The following is a 23,517-nucleotide window of genomic DNA, read 5'->3' as shown; positions in this document are numbered from 1 at the left end:
AGCTGCTCCAAGCCTCAGACTGGCCCTCTGAAAAGTGAAAGTGATAAAACCTACCTCCTGGGATGGTTGTGAGTAAAAGCCTAGAGTGAGTAAATGGTATGCAGTAGGTGTGCAATAGGTGGTGGCTTCCACTCTTCCAGCCTTCCCTCTCTGTACCCAGCCAGACTGGACTGACTCTCAATCCCTATCTCCAAACCTTTGCACCTGCGATAACCTCCACCTGGAACACCTCCTCCTCCCATCTCTGCCTGCTGGGATCCGTCTCAAGTCCTTAAGTCCAGATGAGTCCTCCTGGTAAGGAAGCCTTCCCCCTCAGTGCCTTGGTTTTTCCCAGCTGCAAAATCAGAATGAGAGTGTCTTCACCTTAGGGTTGACTTAAGGAGTTAATAAGTCTGCTGATGGAAAGCAGTTGGCACAGTACCTAGCATGAGTAATCAATAAATACTAGCTGTTATTATTATTTCATTGTTATTACATGTTCAGCTGCTAATTCCAGCTTGTGTTTTCCCATAATGCCTCACTCAGGGTGATGACTCAATAAACTTGCTGCATTTGGGTGGTCTAGTCAGGGCCATAGTTTCTGAACCCACCCACTCATCCATCCATCCAACAACCATCCACTCATCTAGCCATTCATTCATTCACTTATTGCACCAGTATTTTTTAGTATACCTGTTCATTCATTGCACCAATATTTTTGAGCGCCAGCTCCTTATCAAGCTCTGTGATGGGCAATAGAGATCCAGCCTTGCGAGACAGAGACAGTTGCTGCCCTCACAGTGCTAACCTGGGTGAGTGGGCAAGGAAAAAATAAATGAGTGGGCAAATAAATAAGCAAGATGACTGCAGACTGTGGCTCACCCAACAAGGTGAAAGGGTATGTGGCGAGATTGAGCGAGTAGGGGAGTTTACTCTGGATCAGGTTGTCAGCGGCACCCTCTCTGAGGAGGAAATGTGAGGAATAAGAAGGAGCCAGCCATAGAGAAATCTGGAGCATTCAAGGGAGAGCAAATAGCAAGTGCAAAGGTCCTGAGGCAGGAATGATCCTGGTATGTTAAGGGGCAGCCGGATGCCAGTGCTGATAGAGGAGAGGGATTGCATGGAAGAAAGCAGAGGAGAAGCGATCCGAGAGGCCAGTGTGGATCGATCAGGCAGGGTCTTGTAAGCCCCATAAGAGACGGCACCTTATTTTGAACGCACTAGGAGGCTGCGGGGGGTGGGGTGGGAGCAGCTGCAAGAATGGGAAGGACAGGCCTCGCCTCTACCTTCAGAAGGCTGCTGTGACAGAGACAGTAAGAGCTGAGCCACACATCAGAAGGGCATTTAATTCGGTCTGGGGAAAGTTGAAAACGCTTTTTTGAGGAGGTGACATTTCTGCTGAGTCCTGAACGAAGTCAGGAAGCAGAACTGTGTGAGGAAGAGGGGCGGGGGAAAGGGCGCTCCAGGCCCACAGAGCAGCAAATGAGAACGTGCCGAGGGATCTGCTGACCCCCTTTTATGACGGGAAAATGAGAGGCTGCTGGAATCCAGAGAAGGAAGGCGTCAAAGAAAAAAATCAGTGACGCTTGTTAAGACGGGGAGGCCGACTTTACTCGGGACCCCAGACCAGCGTGGGGGCCACTGTGACGGACAGGGTTTTGCGGTGGGAGAGAGACGGGGCCAGTTCTGAGCACGGCCGCAGCGAGCGGGAGTTACAGCCGAGGGGCAGGCTGGGGCCAGTGGGTGGAAGATCCCTAAGAGGAAACACCAGCGGACAGGGGGCTTCTGCGGACTTCCCTCGTGGTCCGGAGGCTAGGACCCCACACTCCCAGTGCAGGGGGGCTGAGTTCGATCTCTGGTCAGGGAACTAAGTCCCACAAGCTGCAACTTAAAAACAAAAAAAGATCCCTCAGGCTGCAACTAAGACACAGCACAGCCATATAAAAGGTAAATAAAAATTGATGTTTTTTTAAAAGGGGGGATTTTAGCCAAACTGACCTAACAGGATTCTTGGCTGAACATCTAAGAGGCTCCTTTCCAAAGCGAATCCTTGGTGGGGCAGGAAGAAGCGAGTCAGAGTAAAACTGCTGCTACTAATACGAAATACTAATCACGATCTGTCCTGCCCTTAGAGTGTGAGGCCCAGAAGTCCTTTCACTTCTGCCCTCATGACCTCTCTCACCTCATCTCCTCTTCCTCTCCCCTTCATTAACCTTGCTTCAACCGCACTGGCCCAACACGTTCCCACCTCGGGGCCTTTGCATATGCTGTTCCCTCTGCCTGGAATGCTTTTCCTGCTGACGGTCACACGGCAGCTCCTTATCATTCAAGTCTCCGCTCCAGTGTCCCCTCCCCAGAGAGGCCCTCCCTGACCACTGCAGCTGCAGTGAACTCATCCCACGGGCATCTTCTTTCCCACTCACCTGCTTCATTTTTTCCTAGCAACTGTCACCACCTGAAATTATCCTGCTGGCTTGCTACTGTTCACTGCATGTCCCTTCCCTCTACGAGATGGTCAGCTCTACACAAGCCGGGATTTTTGCCCAGCTTGTTCACTGCTATATCCCTAAAGATTAAAATGGTACCTGGCAGCATTGAACAAATGAATGAGATCAATCTTAATAAAAACCTCACCATGTTGATATTATTATTCCCTTTTTACAGATGGGGAAACTGAGCCTCAGAGAGGTGAAGTTCCTTGTGTAAATTTTCACAGCCGTGTAAGGGATACAAACTCTTTGCCCTCCCTCCAATGAATAACAGCAATAGCTAATCTTAACAGGTCCCACCTTAGAATAGTCTTATGTTGGGATTTCCCTGGTGGTCCAGTGGTCAAGACTCTATGCTTCTACTGCAGGGGCCTCAAGTTCAGTCCCAGGTTGGGGAACTAAGATCCTGCGTGTACATGGCGTGGCAAAAGAAGAAAAAAGAATACTCTTATATTGAGCTGAAGTCTTCCTCTCAGTTTCTTTTTTTTTAAAATGAGCCACTAACGTTCATTGAACTCTTACTGTGTGCCAGTTATTATCCCAGTGAATCCTCAGTGAGGTAGGAACTGCTTATCCCCATTGCAGAGATGAAGAAATTAAGAGGCTCAGAGAGGCTAAGTAACTTGTCCAAGATCTCACAGCTGGAAAAATCAAGAAGCTGGGATTAAAATGCAGGTCTAGTCCTTAACTAGTGCATTCTAGTACCACCATCTCACTGGACTTAGTTCATTCATTCATTGTTTTTAAATTCACTTATCCTGCTTTCTTCTTATATGTGATGAATGAATGAAGCCAGGCTCACTGTTAAAGAAAGTGGATGAAAATCCATATTACAGAGTCTCCCCGATAATGACGATCTAGCAAGATCATCATTGTTTTTAACCTCACATTACTGTTGAAAGACTCAGAGCAGGAGGAGAAGCATCAGGTTAGCTCTTATCTTGCCGTTCCCCTGGGCTTGCATTATTAATACTGTCTCCAAGCGGTGGTTTCCTTGCGAGGATCTTTTTGAGCCATTCATCTTTGTCTGTGGGCTTCCCTTGTGGCTCAGCTGGTAAAGAATCCACCTGCAATGCGGGAGACCTGGGTTCAACCTCTGGGTTGGGAAGATCCCCTGGAGAAGGGAAAGGCTACCCACTCCAGTCTTCTTGCCTGGAGAATCCCATGGACAGAGGAGCCTGGCGGGCTACAGTCCATGGGGTCGCAGAGTGAGACACGCCTGAAGCGACCAAGCACACAGGACCCAGAGTAAAGAACGTGCGCTCCAGCTCCATCAGATGGGTTCGGGTACCCTCGATTGTGCTACAGTATGTACAAACACAATCTCATGGCTCTACATCAAAGTTTATTCCTGACGCGTGCCATTTCCGCTCAGGATCCGGTGATAATCCCGCACAGCTCTCTTCTGAGTGGTGACTTAAGAATCCAGTAGCCCCATCCTCTCAACATGAGACCTCCGTTCCTGCAGCAAAGGATCCTCAGTGGATATTGTGTGAGGAAGATCAGAGACGTGAAGACACGTGGCTTGAGAATGCCTGTGCTAAGTTGCTCAGTCGTGTCCAGCTCTTGGCGAGCCCGTGGACTGCAGCCCACCGGGCTCCTCTGTCCATGGGATTTCCCAGGCAAGAATGCTGGAGTGGGTTGCCATTTCCTTCTCCAGGGGATCTTCCCGACCCAGGAATTGAACCCGCGTCTATGAAGTGTCCTGCATTGGCAGGCGGGTTCTTTAGCACTAGTACCACGTGGGAAGCCCTAAGAATGCCCAGCCAGAATTAAAACGTGGGTCTCTCGACAATCCACACATCCATTTTACCTCAACATGAATCTCTAGAAAGACTAAACTGCTACATGAAAAAGAACTGTTGTCAAGCCACCCAAATGCCTCTTTCTAAATGTGTATTGGAGGAACTCCCTGATGGTCTAGTGGGTAAGACTCCATGCGTTTGCTGCCCAGGGCCCAGATTCAATTCCTGGTCAGGAAGCTGAGATGCCACAAGCCATGGAGCACAGCCCCCCAAAAAACAAAAAGGAGAAGAAAAAGTATATCGGCCATTAACCAGCAAATCTGGCTATTGTCAAGAATGACCACTGTGGACCATCATTCTGACATTAGCCAGAGTAGTACCCAAAATCTCAGCTTCCAGACTAACACATTTAGCTTCTTCTAGCAACCCAGCCACCTCAGCCAAGCTCTCAGACACGATCCTTCCCACCCCCATCCTGCCAGGCTCAGTGGGCAAGGGGACAGGCTTGGGACTCAGCAGAGCCTGTGGACACTGTCCTGGTTTAACATCTCGTTCGCACCGTGTTTTTTATTCCAAACACTGCTCTCTGCAGCAGAGATGGACGGATGCCATTCATCACTGTTAAGACTGGCAGGCCCTTCTTCAGCTCCTCCTCCCTCAGCAGATATCAGGAGGCAGGAAGGACACGACCCCACATTTTCCCCCATCACCGCCTCCTTCTACCAGGATCACAGTCAAGTTGCCTCCCCCATCTGAGGCACTGTCCTCCGATGGGCAGGACGTTGTAACGTCACCAGCTTCTAGAATTCCTGCTTTGGCAAAGCTCGTGGGAACTTAGCTGAACTGTTAGGAAGACCCAACCCAGAGCTTGTTGGAGAGAGAGAGGTCACCTAGGGGAGATGGTTCAAGTGAAGGCATATATTAAAAAACATAACCCAGACCCCTGGATGGTAGGATAAGATGGTAGGAATGGTCCTTGGTTTCTAAAGAAAAGAGGAGGCGCTTCAAATTCTAGTAGATGTGCGTTTAACCTGCCTCTGCCCCTTCCCTGTCGCTTTGGATGTTGTCTTTCTAAGCCTCAGTTTTCCCAACTATAAAATGGAGAGAGGGGACACAGCACACCCTGCAGGTTGTTTAGGGCATGAAAATGATATCCTTTATTCCATAATGTATTGAGCACCTGCTGTGTACTCTGAGAATTCAAGTTTGAGACAAATCAGACACAAACCCTGTCCTCCCGTTGCTCACCTTCTACAGAGGAGAACATTATTGCTAAGATTGCCTCTTGCGCAGCATCATGAGGAGAAGGACGTGGTACTATTAGAGCCTGTGATGAGGGATTTGGCCTGGTCTGGGATGGCTTCCCTGAGGAGGTGGTGCCTGAGCTAAGAAAGAGGATGTGGAGTTGACCAGGCAGCGAGGAGGGAAAAACGTTCCAGGCAGGAGGAACAGCGAGGGCGAAGTCCTCGTGGTAAGGTGGATCGTGGACACTACGAGAAACCAAAGAAAGGGCAATGTGTCTGAGATGAGAAACCAAAGGGGAACGTGGAACAAGCCGAGGCTGGAGAGTTAGGCAGAGTATAGGCTAAGCGACTGTAACTATGAGACCCAAAAGCACAGTGGCTTCACTAAGATGGATGTTAGCAGGAGCTGGCAAACTTTTTCAGTAAAAAACCAGTCTATGGCTGGAATTATCTTCCATCTCAGATCCGAGATAGCTGCTCCGGCTCTGCCCATCCCATCTGCCTCCCCTCCAGCAAGAAGGAGGAGGAGATAGGGCAAGCATCGTTTTTGCTCACATTCCGTAGGACAAGCTTAGTCACATGGCCATACCTAACTACAGGGGAAGCTGGGAAAGGTAGTCTTCATCCTGGGTAGTCTCTTGTGCTGCTAAAGCTCTTACAGTGAATGAAGGGAAGGATAGCTACTGGGGACATCTAGTAGTCTTTGCCACAATGGGCCAGAGTGGCTTTGGGGACACCAGAAAGAGGTCTGTTTGCAGTGGTCCAATGGGAGGTGATGGCTTAGCAGGTGGAGAGAATGGAATAGATCTCAGATGTTTGTGAGCCCGAATGAACACTTGATGATGGTTTGGATATGGAGGCAAAGGATGGAGTTGGATGTGGCAAGTATGACCCCTAAGTCCCTGGTTTGTGTAATTAGATGCAGGTCTTGTCTGGAAAGTTCTTTGTATATGGTAGCAGGTTAGTGAAGTGTCGCTGTCTTCAGTGAGTCCAGGATGGCAAACCCAACACCTACAGAGACCTGACAGATAATGAAACGGGTGAAGGGGCCTGTGGACCCTGGGGAGCCCATGCCCTGTCTAAAGCGGCAGTTGCTCCTTAGCGCCAGCAAGTGGCTGCCATAGGGAAGGCAAGCTGAATGTGTAGGCTCAGCATCTGATGCTCCAAGTGCAATCTGAAAATCTGGAGTTTTATGTGAAGCCTCCAAATTTGGACACTTGGGCAAATAAGTAAAAACAAATTTCTCAGCCCCAAGGCCTCTGGTTTATAATGCCTGGGACACCCCTCAGCAATGCCACTGCATCTTGTTTACACCTTTGTGACTTGGTTGCCTGCTCACGGGGAAGCCCTCTGTTGCCTGGCTCAGCCTCAGGTTCTCATCCTCTGCCATCCCGGTATTCCTGTCTCTTGTGCCCATGAGCGCCTCCTGCAGGCTCCTGACTCCATTTCCTCACCAGACCCCCACCAGAGGCCCCTACCTGTAGAGAAGGCAGTCAAAACCATCAGCCTGCTCCCAATCCCCTTAATCGGATCTGCGCCAGTGACCCTTCTGATTAAAACTCCCCATCTGTAATCCCCCTTTAAAGCTGGGGAAGCGGAAACGCCATAATAGGAGGGCAAGGCTCCATAGTCCGGAAAACTGCCGCCTCCTATGTCCTTGAAAATGTCTTGGGGAGCCACACAGACCTGACCTGGGAGTCCCAGCTCTAATCTTTGCAAGTTGTGTGGCCCTAGAAAAGTCACTGCATTCTCTGAGTCTCCTTTTCATTCATTTGCTTGTTCATTTTCTTAACTATTTAGGGAGCACCTTCTCTGTGCCAGGCACCATTTCAGGAACTGGAAATACGACAGTGCCAGATAAGCCCGGGCCCTCCTACTGCTGACATTCTATCACAGGACACTAAGGGGAAAATTCCAGCGCAGCAAGATCACTGCTGTGAAAGGAGAAAACCAGGGGCTCTGAGAGTCCCGAGGGCGGATGTTCTCAACCTACACGTCGGGGTCAGAGAAGGTTCACGGGACTTTCAGTGGGCAGTAGGAATCAGCCAGGAGAAGTTGGGGAGAGGGACTTCCCTGTTGGTCCATTGGTTAAGAATCCATCTTCCAATGCAGTGGATACAGGTTCAATGCCTAGTCTGGGCACTAAGACCCCATATGCCTCAGAGCAAGGAAGCCCACGTGACGTAACTAAGACATGAAGCAGCCAAGTAAATAAATAAATGTAACTAATTAAATATTTTTTAAAAAGAGGTGGGAGAGAAAGGGCGCTCCAGGCAGGCCCTGGAGGTGTAAGGAGCCATGGCAGAGCAGCTCGAGAGTTGAGAATTGTATGAGGTTTTGCCAGGATTCGTTATGGAATATGCAATGGGAAATGGAGAAAACGGTCTGGAGAGAGAAGGAAGGTGGTCTTAAGACAAAATCCAGATCTCCTTGTCACGCCTCCTGCCTCTCTGACCTCATCTACTCCCACCCTCCACTGGCTCATGCAGCCCCACCCACACTGAGCTTCTTTGTATTGCTTGATATGCCAAGCTCTTTCCCACCCCAGGGCCTTTGCTCCTACCTGGAATGTTCAGACTTCTGAATGACACACTCCTCACCTTCAAGTCTCAGAACCAGGACATCTCCCGTGAAAGGCCTGCCCTGACCACCCAACCTCATGTGGACGCCACTAGTGCTACTCTGCTTCCTGGCTTGTTTTTCTTAGGAACGTGTAGCGCATAATACTATCTGACATCATTTTGCTCCTTTATTGGTTTATGGGTTTTTTGGCCTGCCTTTACCTAGCAGTTCTTTAAGGCCAGGGAAACTGTCTTTCTTATCCATGGTGCCTCTCCAGCAAAGAGCATAGCGCTTAGTGAGTGCTCGGGAAATATATGCCTCATAAATGCCAAGAGATCGGAACTTGACGGGGAGCCATTGCAGGGCTTACAGCAGGGCTGTGGCTCGCTCAGATTTCTGCTTCTCTCCTGTAACCCGTCAATGTGATTGTGAGGATTAGAAGCAATGGGACACTCTTTATGGAAAGCAGCCTTTTATTTAACTTATTTGAGGCTTATTTTACATAGCACAGAATTCACCCATTTCCAGTGAGCAAGTCAATGACTTTTCAGTAAATTTGCCAAGTTGTACAACCATCATCCTAAATCAATTTTAGAATGTTTTCATCATCCCAATTAGATCCTTCATGCCCATTGACTGCACCCCCTGTCCCTACCCTGGCAGCAGCTAACCCACCTTCTGTCTCTATAGACACGCTTTTTCTGGGCATTTCATATCCATGGAATCATACACTATGTGGCCTTTTGTGTCTGGCTTCCTCTACTCAGCATAATGTTCTCGAGACTCATCTGTATTTTATCATGTATCAGTATTCCGTTCCTTTTTATGGCTGAATAATATTCCATTGTATAGATAGACCACAGTTTGTTTATCCATCGGCTGATGGACATTTGAATTGATTTCCTTTTTTGGTTCTTACAAATAATGCTGCCGTGAAGGTGGAGGTATATGAAAACAGTTTGCAGGACCTGACACTTGACGCAGTCCTCAGCCCTCCAGGGTTTCTAGTGTCACAGCACAGACTTGCCCCCAGGGAGCTGTGTGACCGTCAGCAAGTCCCCTCCCCTCTCTGCTTGAGTCCCCTCATCTTCCCAGAGAGGAGCCTGGGCCCTTTTCTGCCCAGACGTTCTGTGCTTTGTCCATGTTCATGGAAGACCAGGGGAGTGTTCAAAGCAAACAATCTGTTTATTGCTGGTGCCAAAGGCAGTCATCCTGGGATCAACCGCTAAAGGCAAAAAGATTCTTTTTAAGATGAGAAAGGCCTGGGTCTAACACCTCTGAGTCCCTCCCTGGGTGCTCTGACCTGCTAATCCCTTCTCGCAGAGAACCAAAGCTCCCTCCCATATTTGGTGCAGACAGGTGGGCTGCAGGCTTCAGAATCTCTTCACAGGGAGGGAATTTGGGGACAGTCTGCAAATTCTGGTCCTGGTTCCTGCCTCTCTGGCTCCCTAGGTTCCTGGAGTCCTGCCCAAACTCAATTGGGCTCAGATCCCAGGAAAGCGAGGCTGGAGATGCAGAGGCCTGGTCAGGAGTTTGAGCTGGGGTCAGGAGGACTGGGTACGGGCTGCTCCCCAATCCCTGGGGCCCATCCCAGAGATCGCTGTTCATTTGGGGGACTTTGCTGGTGGTCCAGTGGTTTAGACTCCACGCTTCCAATGCAGGGGATACAGGTCTGGTCCTGGGGCAGGGAACTAAGATCCTACATGCCACATAAAAAAATAAAAGAGAATCACACAGCTTGAAAAAAAAATTAAAAGCAAAAAGAACCACTGAGCACTGAGGGGAAAAAAAAACAGCTTAAAAAAATAAAAACAAACAAACAACAACAAAAAAAAAACCACTGTTCACCAGGGTTTAATACTGTTTAGAGGATGCTTGCTGCCTTAGCCAGGCTCTGGGATCCACAGACCCAGTCCTGGACTTCCAGAAGCCCCCAGTCCAGAGGCTGGGAGAAGGGGGGACAATAAATTACCCAAATAATAACTAATAACATAAAATATATATTAAGTGACTGTTTCGTGGTTCAGTTCAGCTCAGTTGCTCAGTCATGTCTGACTTTGCGACCCCACAGATTGCAACTCTCCAGGCTTCCCTGTCCATCACCAACTCCTGGAGCTTGTGGTCGGTGCTCAATTACTTTCTTCTCCACTTCAGAGATAAAGAAATGGAGTCTCAGAGAGGGGAAGTGACTTGTCCAAGGCCACACAACCAGTGGGGAATAATACTAGTGCTCGAAGCCAAGTCCAACCAACTTATAAACAAGATGCTGTGAAATGATAAAAGCAATAAAAGTTGAACTAAAGGCCTAACAAATTCATTGATTTCTCTTTGCCACACTGCAGTGACCACCCTCCCATTCTTATAGATGAGGAAAATGAGGCACAGAGGGTTTAACTTACATTGAAAAACTCCCCAGTCAGGAAGTCTAACCCTGACCCTAAGGGTTTCAGCGGGTCTGGAAGAGAAAGCAGTCTCGTGGGCGTGGCGAGGAGGGTGGGTCACACTGTGTTAGCACTCAGGATATTTGATGCATGCGTGTACCAAGGCAGGAGGCCTAGCACGCTCTGACCCTCCCAACCCAAGCCTCAGCCCCTCTCCAGGATACAGTGAGCCTCGGTCCTAAGCATCTCAGGCTGAGAGGAGGGGAGGGAAGAGCACATTCTTAGGTACAAAGTAGGGGGAGCCGCCCTGGAATAACAGCGCCAAGGACTGTACAATAGGTGGGTGCATAATTCATGCAACTGTCAGCCGACATCAATTATGTGGGCCTCCCCTGGAGTTGTCTGGGGGTTAGAAACTGGAGCAGGCTTCCCTTGCCAGCCTCTGGGGGAAACCAGACCTCCCAGTTCTTAAAGCGGCAGACTCTCCAAGAATCTGCACAGTCTCCTGCAGCCGCCCTCGCCCTTGGGGCCGGGAGTCAGAGACGGCAGTGCCTCCACGTGGAGGGAGGACTCAGCCCAAGGTCCCCGACTGGCCGCCCTGGAAGGCCGGACCCTCTGTGCCCAGCTCTGGGTTGGCGAGTCTTTTCCCTCCTTCTCCGGCTTCTGAGGAGCTGACTGCTGTGTATCCCAGGGTTTCTCAGCCTTGGGACTATTAACATCTGGGACCTGATCGTTCCCCGTGGCGGGGGCTGTTCTGTGCTTTATAGGATATTTAACAGCATCCCTGTTTCCACCCACCAGCTGCCAGTAACACTCCTCCTCCAAGTCGTGACGACCAAAAATTTCTGCAGAATTTGCCAAAAGTCTCCCAGGATGGGGCTGGGGCATACCCAGTTTAGAGCCGCTGGAAGACCCTCATTTTACAAAGAAGGAAACTGAAACAAGGAAAGTTGCAGTGTTCAGGGCCTCTTGACCAAAAAGTGGCAGAGCTGAATTCCAACTCCAAGGCCCACACATTTTTTGTGTTTTTTTTGGCCACACTGCCTGGCTTGCAAAATCTAAGTTCCCTGACCAGGGAGTGAACCCGGGCCCCAGGGCCTGAGGACACCTAACCAGGGGACTGCCGAGGAATTCCCTCAGGGTCCACATTGTTAACCCCAATTCGAGAGTTCCACACGCTTATTCCAATGATCACCTATTTATTTTAATGAATATTTAATACATACATCCTTAGCTGTGCAAAATCGGCAGTTTTGCAAAGATTATGTCTTAGGACAAGGCTAAAACAAAAGCAGGTAAGTAGCGTTTGTTGTTTTTTATTCTTAAGGGGAGTGTAGCACCAGTAGTGGGGGCTTCCCAGGTCGCAGTAGTGGTAAAGAACCCGCCTGCCAGTGCAGGAGGTGTGAGCGATACGGGTTCGATCGCTGGGTCCCACACCAGTATTCTTGCCTGAAAAATACCGTGGACCGGAGCCTGGCTCAAAGTGTTGCAAAGAGTCAGACACGACTGAGGGACTAAGCGAGCAAGCATATCGCACAGGGAACGCTCCTTAATGCTCCGTGGTGACCTGAATCGGAAGGAAGGAAGTCCAAAACGGAGGGGATATATGTGTATGTATGACTGACTCATTCTGCTGGTACAGTAACAACGAATCCAACGTTGTAAAGCAGCTATACGCCAATAAAAATTAATGAAAAATAATAATTTGTTTAGGGACACATACATTTGTATTAAAAACTATACCGAGAAGGGGCGAGGATAAAAATTCTGATTATCTTGTTATAGCCACGCTTTCCGGGAAACAAACTCACTCAGAAGGACAAAACAGATAGCGGAGTGCAGTTTATTACACCGGCGGGCCCAAGGCAGAGTCTCCTCTTAGCCAAGGACCCCGACCAGCATTTGTGAAAATCTTCTATACCCCATGTATACGTGTCCAAACCCACCACCTCAATTCCCTTGAGACTTACATAAACAAAGGAAGGGTAAATACATCTACAATAACCCCATCATTCACGTGTTATGTGTTCAAACAGTCAATAATCAATAAGCCCGCAGTTACATTCCAAACAGTTAATAATCAATAAGCTTGTGGTCACGTTCTAACCAGGTAATAATCGATAAGCCTGTGATTACATCCCAATAGATATGGAAAAAAATTTATGACTTGTCCAGAGACAGGGGTGATTACGGTATGTTTCCTCTTAGGCAGTGAGTAACCTGGATGTGATCTTCAAGATTCCCCTGTCCCGAGGGGGTCTTATCCTTCCGTTGACGTTCCCACAGGCACTGAGCAGAGAGTTCAGAGTCCACTGGAGAGGCAGCCGAGCATGATCAGCACAGACAGGCCTGAGATGGAGTCCTGGCCCTATGAAGTCCTTCCTCTCAGGCATGGAGAAGGACACACCGGAAGTGTCAGTGTTATCACTCCCTGCCCTGTTTTTTGGGTGGTGGGTTCATAGGTGTTGGTTTTAATTACGGTTCATAAATGTACATAAATTAGGTCTACTTTTGTATGTGTCAGATATGTCATTTTAGAAGGCTACTATAGATTTTTACTTTTTTAAAATTTATTTTTATTGAAGTATAGCTGATTTACGATGTTGTCATTCCAGTGTACACCAAAGTGATTCAATTATACATATATAATTTTACTTTTTCAGTGAGTGCTAATCAAAAAATTAAAACACAAAAGTTTTCTTTTTTGCTTTTTACGATGTGGAATATGTCAGACAGCTATGCATGCGTGCTAAGTCGCTTCAGTCCTGTCCAGCTCCGTGCAACCTTATGGACTGTAGCCGGCCAGGCTCCTCTGTTCATGAGATTCTCCAGGCAAGAATACTGGAGTGGGTTGCCGTGGCCTCCTCCAGGCAGCTAGAGCGGAAAAGAAACAAGAACCAAAAAGCAAGAATGTGGTGGAATAACTGAGGCTGCGGAAGTACCGCGTGGCGTGACGCTCCCTTTCATCTTCCGAGCTGGCCTAGAAAGACGCTAGAGCCCCCCTGCTACCTGTGGTACCCCCAGCGCCTTGCAACATGCCTCAGTCATCGAAGATGGCTAACAAATGGTAGCCAAATAGAAAACTGACTCTGATCCTGACCTTTCCATGGGTGCTCCGAGAACTTGAGCCCCAGCCAAGAAACACCATGGGAACCAGCTGTCCTAGGTGCTGGGGTTGTAGAGATGACTGTCAGAACCCATCCCTGTCCCCTCCAAAGCTCACAGGTTCTGGGCGGTGATGCACGCGCGCACACACACACACACACACACACACACACACACACACACCTGTCACAGGCTGTGTGTGCTAAGTACCCCCCAGGCTTGGCAAAATGATGAGGGAGCCCCGTGGAAGGTGGCTGGCCCCTCCAGGGATGACCTCTGTAGGGAGAGGCCATGTGGGCTGGATTTTGAAAGACGGATTGGGATTCACTGGACAGAGAGGAAGAGGCACAGGCCTGCAGAACTGACCCACAGTAGCGTGTGATAAGCGAAGCCTGGAACCTGGGTACCTGCGGCAGGAGAGACCAAAGAGAGCAGTCAGAGCTCAGCCGGAGGGACTGGCCAACCACGCGTCCAGATCGCAGAGTCACTGCAGCGGCCTGAACCCGCTCATGCTCACCCAAACAGCACTGCTGTTTCCTTTCAGGATACGGCAGGCAGTTTCAGGTCAAGGGTGAGAAGCGGAGACTAGCCAGCGGCTTGAATGCTGGGGGGTCTGGGCTGACAGGGTGGTGTGTGCGGAGCTATTTCCCCTGTAATGACAGCTGGCATTTATTAGACTTTCACTGGGTGCTGCTGGAAGCTATCCTGACTGCTCTGTGTGTGCTCACCCATTTAATTCCACAGCAGCTCTCTGAGGTGGGTACTGTTATCATCATCCCATTTTGCAGATGAAGAAACTGAGGTTTAGAGAGGTTAAATGCCTGGCTCAAGGTAAGAAAGTGGAAGCTCTGAGACTTGAACCCAAAACAGCCTGACAGCAGAGCCCAAGTTCTTAACTGCGGCCCTCTCCACCCGTTTTCAGATCCTCTGTGTCCTTTCTGCTCCTTCTCTCTGCCTCTTCCCTATAATCCCTGGCTTCTCTCAAAGGTTCAGCTTTCTCTGATTTTTTTTTTTAATGCATTTTCTGATCCCCTACAACTTGGGGAAAAGTTGCTTAAGGCTTGGGCTTATCATGAAGCTGGTTCAGGCCTAGATGGTACTCGACCATTTAATTCAGAGGCTTACCATCCCCGTAAGCCTACTACTCTCCCCTGGATCCCTGAACTCAAATCTCCCATGGTAGACTGGTTCAGCCCAGCCTGGATTTTCTGTCCATCCCTGAGTCATTCAGTGGTAGTCAGGATCAAATAATACAGGCATGGAGCCCTCACCCCCACCCCTAGCTCTTCAGCAGAGGCAGAAGAAAGAGAGGGGCAAGCTTATGAGAAAAGGACAGTTTTGGGGAGGAATGAAGAGGGCTGATAGATAAGTTTAGGAGTTTATATTTTCTCCTGAAGAGGCCTGGAAATTTAGTAAGCAGGAGAGCGATGTGATTGGATTTGTATTTTGGGGGGAAAAAAAAAAACACGACACCAGAGCAATGTATTACATCTGCTTGCATTTCTGCCTAAGCTGTAGTCTAGCCTAGGTTCTATTAATTTTGATAAACATCCAATGAGCCCAAATATCTGGAGTAGACCCTTTTCTCTCTTTTTTCTTTTTTTAAAATTTATTTATTCATCTTATTTTTGGCTGTGCTGGGTCTTGGTTGTTGTGCCGACTTTTCCCTGGTTGCGGAGGGCAGAGGCTGCTCTTTACTTGTGGTGCGCGGGCTTCTCGTTGCAGAGGCTTCTCTTATTGCAGAGCATGGGCTCCAGAGCTCTCGGGCCTCAGCAGTCGCAGCGAGTGGGCTCATCAGTTAGGGTTCCTGGACTCCAGAGCGCTCCAGCCCAGCCTCTCTGCACCATGTGGGCTCCTCCTGGACCAAGGATTGAACCCACATTCTCACTACCGGCAGGCAGACTCTCCACCACTGAGCCACCAGGGAAGCCCCCAGACCCTCTCCTTGATTCAGGGAACTCAAAAGTAGTTAAACTGTGATCCTTAGCCTCAAAAATTCATAGTCATACTCTGGAATTACTAACATGGGACCAGGATGTCTATGCCTCCCTGAAAATCATCTGCAAAATCTTGAGTGTTTAGCAAAAAGGTCTGTAGTTTTTATCTCTTTTCTAACATAACCTTAAGAGCTCGTGTACTGGGGGCAGACTAACCCAGGTAAGTAAATATCCTGGCTCTGCAGCTGACTAGCTTTGGAAGCCTAGGTTTCCTTGTCTCTTCTCTGGAGGTACAATATGATAATGGGATTGTTGTAAGAGTGAAATAAGGGGGCTTCCCTGGTGGTCCCAAAGCAGGGGATCCAGGTTTGATCCCTGGTCAGGGAACTAGGTCCCACATACTGCAACAAAGGCCTGTAACAGCCAAATAAATAAATATTTTTAAAAAAAAGAATGAAATAAGGAGCTTCATGGAAAGTGACTAGCACAGTGCCTAGCATACAATGAACACTCGATAAAGGGTAACTTATTATCGTTAGCATCATGTCAGGAAAGCAGTACCCCACTCCATAATAGTTATGAACCACTGGTCTGGATCACGAGACAACAAACTATGACTTGCAGGTAGAATTCAATCCACTGCCAGTTTTTGTAAATAAAGTTTTATTGAAACAGCTATGTTCATTCACTTTTGTGCTACAGTTGCAGAGTTAAGTGGTGGCAACCAAGAATTCATGGGCTTCAAGGTCTTAAGTATTTACTATCTGGCCCTTTATAGACAAATTTGACTGACCCTTGGGTTTGATGATTAGCTTTAAACCATTTCAATTCTCTGGGCATCAGTTCCCAAGTCTATGTGATAAATGGACTTGGATAAATAATCTTTTAATCTCAAACATCCAGCCATTATCTAATTGATGAGATATGAAAATACTCTTGAGCATTCAGAAATGTCCTGCAGACCCAGAGTATTAGGATGACCATCCCATTGGTGGTTGTTAACTAAATCCCACTCTCTTCTCCTCACAGATCCTTGCCATAATTTCCATCATGTTCATCGTCCTCTCCACCATTGCCCTGTCTCTCAACACCCTGCCCGAGCTGCAGAGCCTTGACGAATTCGGTCAGACCACAGACAACCCCCAGCTGGCCCACGTGGAGGCTGTGTGCATCGCGTGGTTCACCATGGAGTACCTACTGAGGTTCCTCTCCTCCCCCAAAAAGTGGAAGTTCTTCAAGGGCCCACTCAATGCCATTGACTTGCTGGCCATTCTGCCGTATTATGTCACCATCTTCCTCACTGAATCCAACAAGAGCGTGCTGCAGTTCCAGAACGTCCGCCGCGTGGTCCAGATCTTCCGGATCATGCGCATTCTCCGCATCCTTAAGCTGGCACGTCACTCCACTGGCCTCCAGTCCTTGGGCTTCACCCTGCGGAGGAGCTACAATGAGCTGGGCTTGCTCATCCTCTTCCTTGCCATGGGCATCATGATATTCTCCAGCCTTGTCTTCTTTGCTGAGAAGGATGAGGATGACACCAAGTTCAAAAGCATCCCGGCCTCATTCTGGTGGGCCACCATCACCATGACGACCGTTGGGTATGGAGACATCTACCCCAAGACCCTCCTGGGGAAAATTGTGGGGGGTCTCTGCTGCATCGCAGGGGTCCTGGTGATTGCTCTTCCCATCCCCATTATTGTCAATAACTTCTCCGAGTTTTACAAAGAGCAAAAGAGGCAGGAGAAAGCCATCAAGCGGAGAGAGGCTCTGGAGAGAGCCAAGAGGAACGGCAGCATCGTATCCATGAACATGAAGGATGCATTCCCCCGGAGCATAGAGATGATGGACATTGTGGTTGAGAAAAATGGAGAGAATGTGGGTCAGAAAGACAAAGTGCAAGATAATCACTTGTCTCCCAACAAATGGAAATGGACCAAGAGGACACTGTCTGAAACCAGCTCAAGCAAATCCTTTGAAACCAAGGAGCAGGGATCCCCTGAGAAAGCCAGATCATCTTCTAGTCCTCAGCATCTGAACGTCCAGCAGTTGGAAGACATGTACAACAAGATGGCCAAGACCCAATCTCAACCCATTCTCAATACTAAGGAGTCAGCCACCCAGAGCAAACCAAAGGAAGAGCTTGAAATGGAGAGTATCCCCAGCCCCGTGGCCCCTCTGCCCACTCGTACAGAAGGGGTCATTGACATGCGAAGCATGTCAAGCATTGATAGCTTCATTAGCTGTGCCACAGACTTCCCTGAAGCCACCAGGTTCTCCCACAGCCCTTTGGCATCACTTCCCAGCAAAACTGGAGGTGGCATGGCCCCAGAGGTTGGCTGGCGGGGAGCTCTGGGTGCCACTGGTGGTAGGTTCGTGGAGGCCAACTCCACCCCTGATGCCAGCCATCACTCCACTTTCTTCATCGAGAGCCCCAAGAGTTCCATGAAGACCACCAACCCCTTGAAGCTTCGAGCTCTTAAAGTCAACTTCATGGAGGGCGATCCCAGTCCATTAGTCCCCATTCTGGGGATGTACCATGACCCTCTTAGGAACCGGGGGGGTGCTGCGGCAGCTGTGGCAGGGCTGGAGTGTGCCACCCTCTTGGACAGGCCTGTGCTGAGTCCAGAGTCCTCCATCTACACCACAGCGAGCGCTCGGACACCCCCCCGGTCGCCCGAGAAACACACAGCAATAGCATTCAACTTCGAAGCTGGCATCCACCAGTACATTGACGCGGACACAGATGACGAAGGGCAGGTCCTCTACAGTGTGGGCTCCAGCCCCCCAAAGAGCCTCCACGGGAACACCAGTCCCAAGTTCAGTGTCGGGACGAGGTCAGAGACGAACCACTTTGAGAGCTCCCCCTTACCCACTTCCCCTAAGTTCTTAAGGCAAAACTGTATTTACTCTACAGAAGCATTGACTGGAAAAGCTCCCAGTGGTCCAGAAAAGTACAAACTTGAGAACCACATCTCCCCGGACGTCCGTGTGTTGCCGGGGGGCGGAGCCCATGGAAGCTCACGGGATCAGAGCATCTGAACCACCCCCACACGGAGGAGAGACTTCTGGCGGGGTCCAAAGAGGGGTGCTGTTCAGCTTACCTGCCGCAGAGGTTTTCTGCATGAACTCTGAAACAGAAAGGCTCTGCAAAGCCCCCAGAAAGAAGAGAGACTCCAGCAGAAGCTCCCTTAAAACCTTGAGAGCCGTTATCGGGTCCATCAGAAGCAAAGCTGGCCAAGCCGTGGGGTATGGCGCCTCCTTGTAACAACTCTACTGCCCTCTTTGGAAGATGACAAGAACAGAACTCGCAGCCACCACTACCACGTTCTAGACACCGCTGAGACCACCTACTCCTCATTCTTCTCTCGTGGCTGTCTGCCACAGCCTCCGAGGGCAGCATCTTCATCCCTCCTGGCTTCCGCTGAAGAAGGATGCTGGAACAGGTGGCCGGCGTTCGAAGAGTGGGTTGACCATTTTGGTTTGGGGTGTTGCCTGACCACCTCTAGGAACTTCTGTCCATCACCTGCTGGATGGACCCCACTGTTGGAAGGCTACGGGGGATGCTCATGTCCTGGGGAAAGCTGCATCGTAAGCCAGGATCCCAGCGTAAAACCCTTCCTCAAATGTCTTCATTGACTTCAGTATTCCATAGTACCTGGGATTTTATTTTGAGATATCATCAGGGTGAGTTGCACCACTTGTACTCAATTCTAATTGCCCCCTGGCAATCTGGAAAGGGTTCAGAAGGCGGGTGCTCAGGCAACAGTATGAACTCTGAGCATTGCTTTAGGGTGGAGAAGAAAAACGCTTTCTGTTCATCGCTAGCGTAGACTCAAAAGATACGCAAGTGTCAAATATGCAAAAGAATAGCTTATTCAAAGCGACTGTATGTTACCGAAGAACAGAATAAAATCTGATTTTTTTTTAACCAGAAAAAAACTAAAGGAAAAAAAAAAAAGTCCCCAATTGAAATGCCCAGTTCAGACTTTTGAGTCCTTCCTGCTGAGGCAGGGAAAGTACTTATTATAATAGAATTTCTTTTTTTGTTTCCTGTGGTATTTAAGTTTTAAGAAAAAAGTTAAAATAAAAAGCACTTTATGTTTTTCAAAAAAAAAATAGGTTTTACCAGGGACAGTGTCAACATCTCGCACTTTAAAACAAGCATGATTTCCCGTGGGCCACTTCGCTGGGACTATAGCTGAGTTTTTGCTCCAGGCGTGTGTCTGGCCACGGTGGGTGATACTGTGCTGGTATTGCTGTCAAAATCTGTGGGCTCCTTCCCTGCCCCCCTGAAGCTTCCCCTTAACCCTCTTGCATCAGAAGGGGTACTTGGCCCTTGCGTGGGGGCCTGTGCTTAAGTCACATGTGCAGGAAGCACGAACATCTCAGAAGGATGATGTAGACGGTTGGGCATTGGGTGTTGCACTCTGTTCTCTTTCTCGTCCACCAGGTGTGGGTATGTTCTCAGTGTCACTGTCTGTACTCCCAGCTCAGCTCTCCTCCCTGCAGCCATCAATGCAGCCAGTACAGACAAAAGCAATAAGTATTCGTGTGCATCGTGAGCGGTTCTGCTCGCTCTCTCTCGGTGTTGGTCTTCCTGTCTCAGTTTGATGACCTGGCGTCGTCGACCTGCCTGATTTTAGTTCAGCAGCATGGCGGTGCTGGCCACTCCCCAGTTCGGGAACACTGGGTGGAGCCGCTGGTTAGCACGATGCCGTGCTGCTGGCCCGTCTGTTAGTGAAAACGGCACGTTATTGGTCTACTTGTCTTCAGGACAGTGGCGCGATGTCGTTCTCCTAACACAGTGTTGATGGATGACGTCCCAAGTACAATAGCGTAGCTCTGCCGATCCTCAATATAGTGCCAGGCATTCGTCTTCCCGATGGGACAAAACGTGGTTTGCCTGTCCTTCATAGAATCTGTTGTTGGTCTGCCTGTTAGTGCAATGGCACAATCCACCTGTCAGTACACAAGCATCACAGAGTTGCTCTGCCTGCCCTCTGCACAGCGGCATGAGACTGGGCCACCTGTCACAGATACGATGACGCGGGCTCATTCCACTGCCCTTGAAAACGTTGTGTCCTCTGCTGCATGTGCACCCGGTCCGTACTGCTGCTCAGCATCTCCAGGGACTGTAGATCCCTCCAAGAGGGCGCAGTCCTGTTTTTTGCTGCGTTAACACAGTGTCTTGACTCCGGAAGTACCAGAGTACTCTTGCATCAAATCCTAAGGGATTTAAGGGGCAGGGAGTACGAGGTATTCCCGGGCTGGTGGCTCACCGGAAGGAGGAAGCGCAGGGCCCCCCAGGTGCTTTGCTGAGCACACAGTCCAAGCTGGGGGCCGACGGAGGGATAGCTGCAAGGCAGTCTTCCCAGGGCCATCTCTCGTGTCTTTGTTTCCGTCACCATTCACTTCTGCCATCAGCACAAACGTGAAAATTCAGGGAAAACAAACAAATGCTTTTTGATAAAAGTAAATAGTTGTGATTTCCGATTCAGATATTTTTAGAGCTGATGCTATCTGTAAAAATTAATAATAATGATAATAATAATATAGTCTATTTTACATATCAGGAAAGTGAACATGTTTAAATATAGCCATATAATAGTGAGAAGGAACTTATCACCCCTTCTTCAAATCGAGGCATTTTATTTGCTGGTTGAAGCAGTCGAGAAGTGTACAGATTAGAAATGATTTTTTTTCTTTTTTTTTTTTAAACTAATAACCAATTGGTGCAACTCTCCTTGTAACCAAAGGCCCTATCTGCCTTGCGTGGTCATGCAGGACCTACCCCTTTCCTTCCTCGTGTATTTTGTCTGAACTTAAAGTAGCATTTTATTGAGTCACTTTTGAAGGATGAATTCAGAAGTATCATGAAGAACCTACCTGTTCAGGCTTCATAGCCAGAGTCCTATAGAGTTCTTATAGAAACAGAATAACTGAAATTCAGCATATACTATGCTTAGAAAGTATTGCGTTTTGTTTTGGGTTTTCCTTTTACCTGTGGATGTTATCGTAGGAATATAGTTTTTACCCTGTGCCGATTCAAAACAGAGTATTGTGAGTTTTCCCAGGCCCCCCACCTGCCAAAAAGAAACATGCCCAGATTTTCTAAGATGTGTACACCCTACTTGTACATGTACTATGTACGTGCACTGGGAAATCTACCTAAGAGTCTCCACTGAGAAGCTAACCTTGATAGACTGGTGTTGATGGAGGAGAGAAAAGCAATGGTTTGGAGGCAAATACTGCTTTAACCTGGTGGTCCCACCCATTCCTGAACCAATGAAAGTGGGAGGAAAAAAAACCCAAGAAATGTTATTTCATCCCAAAGAAATGAATCTAGGGGCTGGAGGTGGATGGATGCCTGGTCCCTTGGGCACATTCAGTAAAACTCATCAAGAACCCCGCCAAACTTCCACCGCTATCAAAAAGGGCTAGGGACCAGGTCCAGACACAACTGAGCTTGTGTGTCGAGACACAGGCTACAAGGGACAAGAAAAACAAGGGACCAGGTAGCTGTGCGCCCTGATCACCCAGGGGACCGTCGACGACCAGCAGAGAGAGGTGGGCAAGCTCTGGAGGAGTCCGTTTATTCACCTTTTTATCTTGGGGTAAAGAAAAACAATAGGACTTCTGTGCAGTAGATTTCTCAGTGCCTTCTTTAGGAATTTTATCTTAAGCACACTTAATGGGGAAAGAAAAGAGAGGAAAGAACATTCATTCCCACGAAGCCCCTTTCTCTCGAAGCATCGGAGATCAAGAAGGAAGAAGATGACGATGGTGAAATAGCAAAATCCTGAGGAGGCCATTTCCTTTCAACCCACCTGGCTTGCCCCTGAGAATTGCTGGTGACACAGACTTTTTCAGACTGATTACCCAACCTCTCCTCCGCCGTGTCTTAGTATCTGTAAGCCTCATCCTTGCCCCTTCTCCTAATAAGATCCACGTTTCTAATGAGAAAAACAAAAAACAAAAACAGAATGGTATTCTCTTCTGTAAAACTGTAATGTATTGTTGGTGTTTGTAACTATTGTATATTTCTGTCTTGCTCCAAGTCTTGGCTGGAGTGTGTAGTCCATGGGCAGGGGGGGAATTTAAAATTTACCAGACAAGGGTCACTAAAGCCCAGTCTCTCTCTCCCTCTCTCTTTTTCTCGTTTCTCTGCCAACTAACTAGTCTCAAGTAACATGACCCCAAGCTTCAGCCTCCAGTCAAGTAACTTTGAACCCTCTGAGAGAGAGGCGAAAAGCCTCTAGCACATGATCCTTTGAGAAAGGACTTTTTCTACCACCATGAAGTTGGCAGGAGATGAAAGAGTCCTCCCGTGACTCCCCCAGCAGGACAGTGGAGAACCTCCAGCCCTGAGCTGAAATTTCCTCGCCTCCCACTGCTTATATGACAGCATCCAAATGCTTTCACTCAACCCCGGGCGACCCAAACCAGCGCTGGCTACATCCAGAAATAAGAGTTACCTCTGAGTTTTCTGTTACCATTTTTCTGGCTCTAGAAATATCTGATGCGTGACTACGTCATAGGATGTCCGCGCATCTCAGAGTAGTCTATTTTTCTGTTTAAATAAAATATATATATAAGATATATATATGTATTTTTAGCAAATTTATAATTGGGCCATTGAATCTACTTTCTTCTTTTGTAATACGCAGTAACATCTTAGGAGTTCTATTGTTAGTCTTTATCGCAGCTGATGTCTTCTGGTCTCTTTCATTTCTTCCCATTGTTCCTTGGACTGTTTTTTTTCTTCTTCATTGTTATTCTGATTTTCTGGAGGTGGGGAAAGACTTTGGGGTACACCAGGCCTAGAATCTGTTGACCTGTTACTTTCCTCATTCTGTCTGTTCTTGTTTATTGTTCTTAAGAATCCAGAGCACAGATACAAGAGTGAGACCAGGGGGAGCAGGGCTACAGATGGCCCTCAAGATCGGGATGGGATGTGGGCAGGCTTAGCTCATCCCCCACACCCTTCTGGGGTTCTAAAGGGACTGAGTTTTCTTCTTCCCAGAGATCTTGGAGTCTAAAATCTCATGCAAGAAAACCTCGCTCTGGCATTTCTG

General features: G+C 48.5%; 1 protein-coding gene across 2 annotated transcripts in view; it reads left to right on the top strand.

The window, feature by feature from the left end:
• The window catches only part of KCNB1 (potassium voltage-gated channel subfamily B member 1), a 111,681-nt gene extending 88,580 nt beyond the window's left edge, over positions 1–23,101 (top strand). Inside the window, exons 3-4 of one of the 2 annotated variants that reach the window (XR_010661500.1) lie at positions 16,472–19,126; positions 22,622–23,101. Coding sequence is in view for 1 of the 2 variants with exons in the window: in XM_065922154.1 (XP_065778226.1) it covers positions 16,472–18,481 (2,010 nt within the window). In the remaining variant the exon portion in view is untranslated. Of the gene's footprint in view, positions 1–16,471; positions 19,789–22,621 lie in introns of those variants that run through there. The other variant, XM_065922154.1, reaches the window with a different exon arrangement.
• The last annotated feature ends 416 nt before the right edge of the window (positions 23,102–23,517 follow it).

The sequence above is a fragment of the Muntiacus reevesi genome, chromosome 2 (genome assembly GCF_963930625.1).
Source record: "Muntiacus reevesi chromosome 2, mMunRee1.1, whole genome shotgun sequence".
In the NCBI taxonomy this organism is placed as follows: domain Eukaryota; kingdom Metazoa; phylum Chordata; class Mammalia; order Artiodactyla; family Cervidae; genus Muntiacus; species Muntiacus reevesi.
Note: the sequence above shows the minus strand (reverse complement) of the source record. Positions and strands in the feature narration are given on the sequence as shown.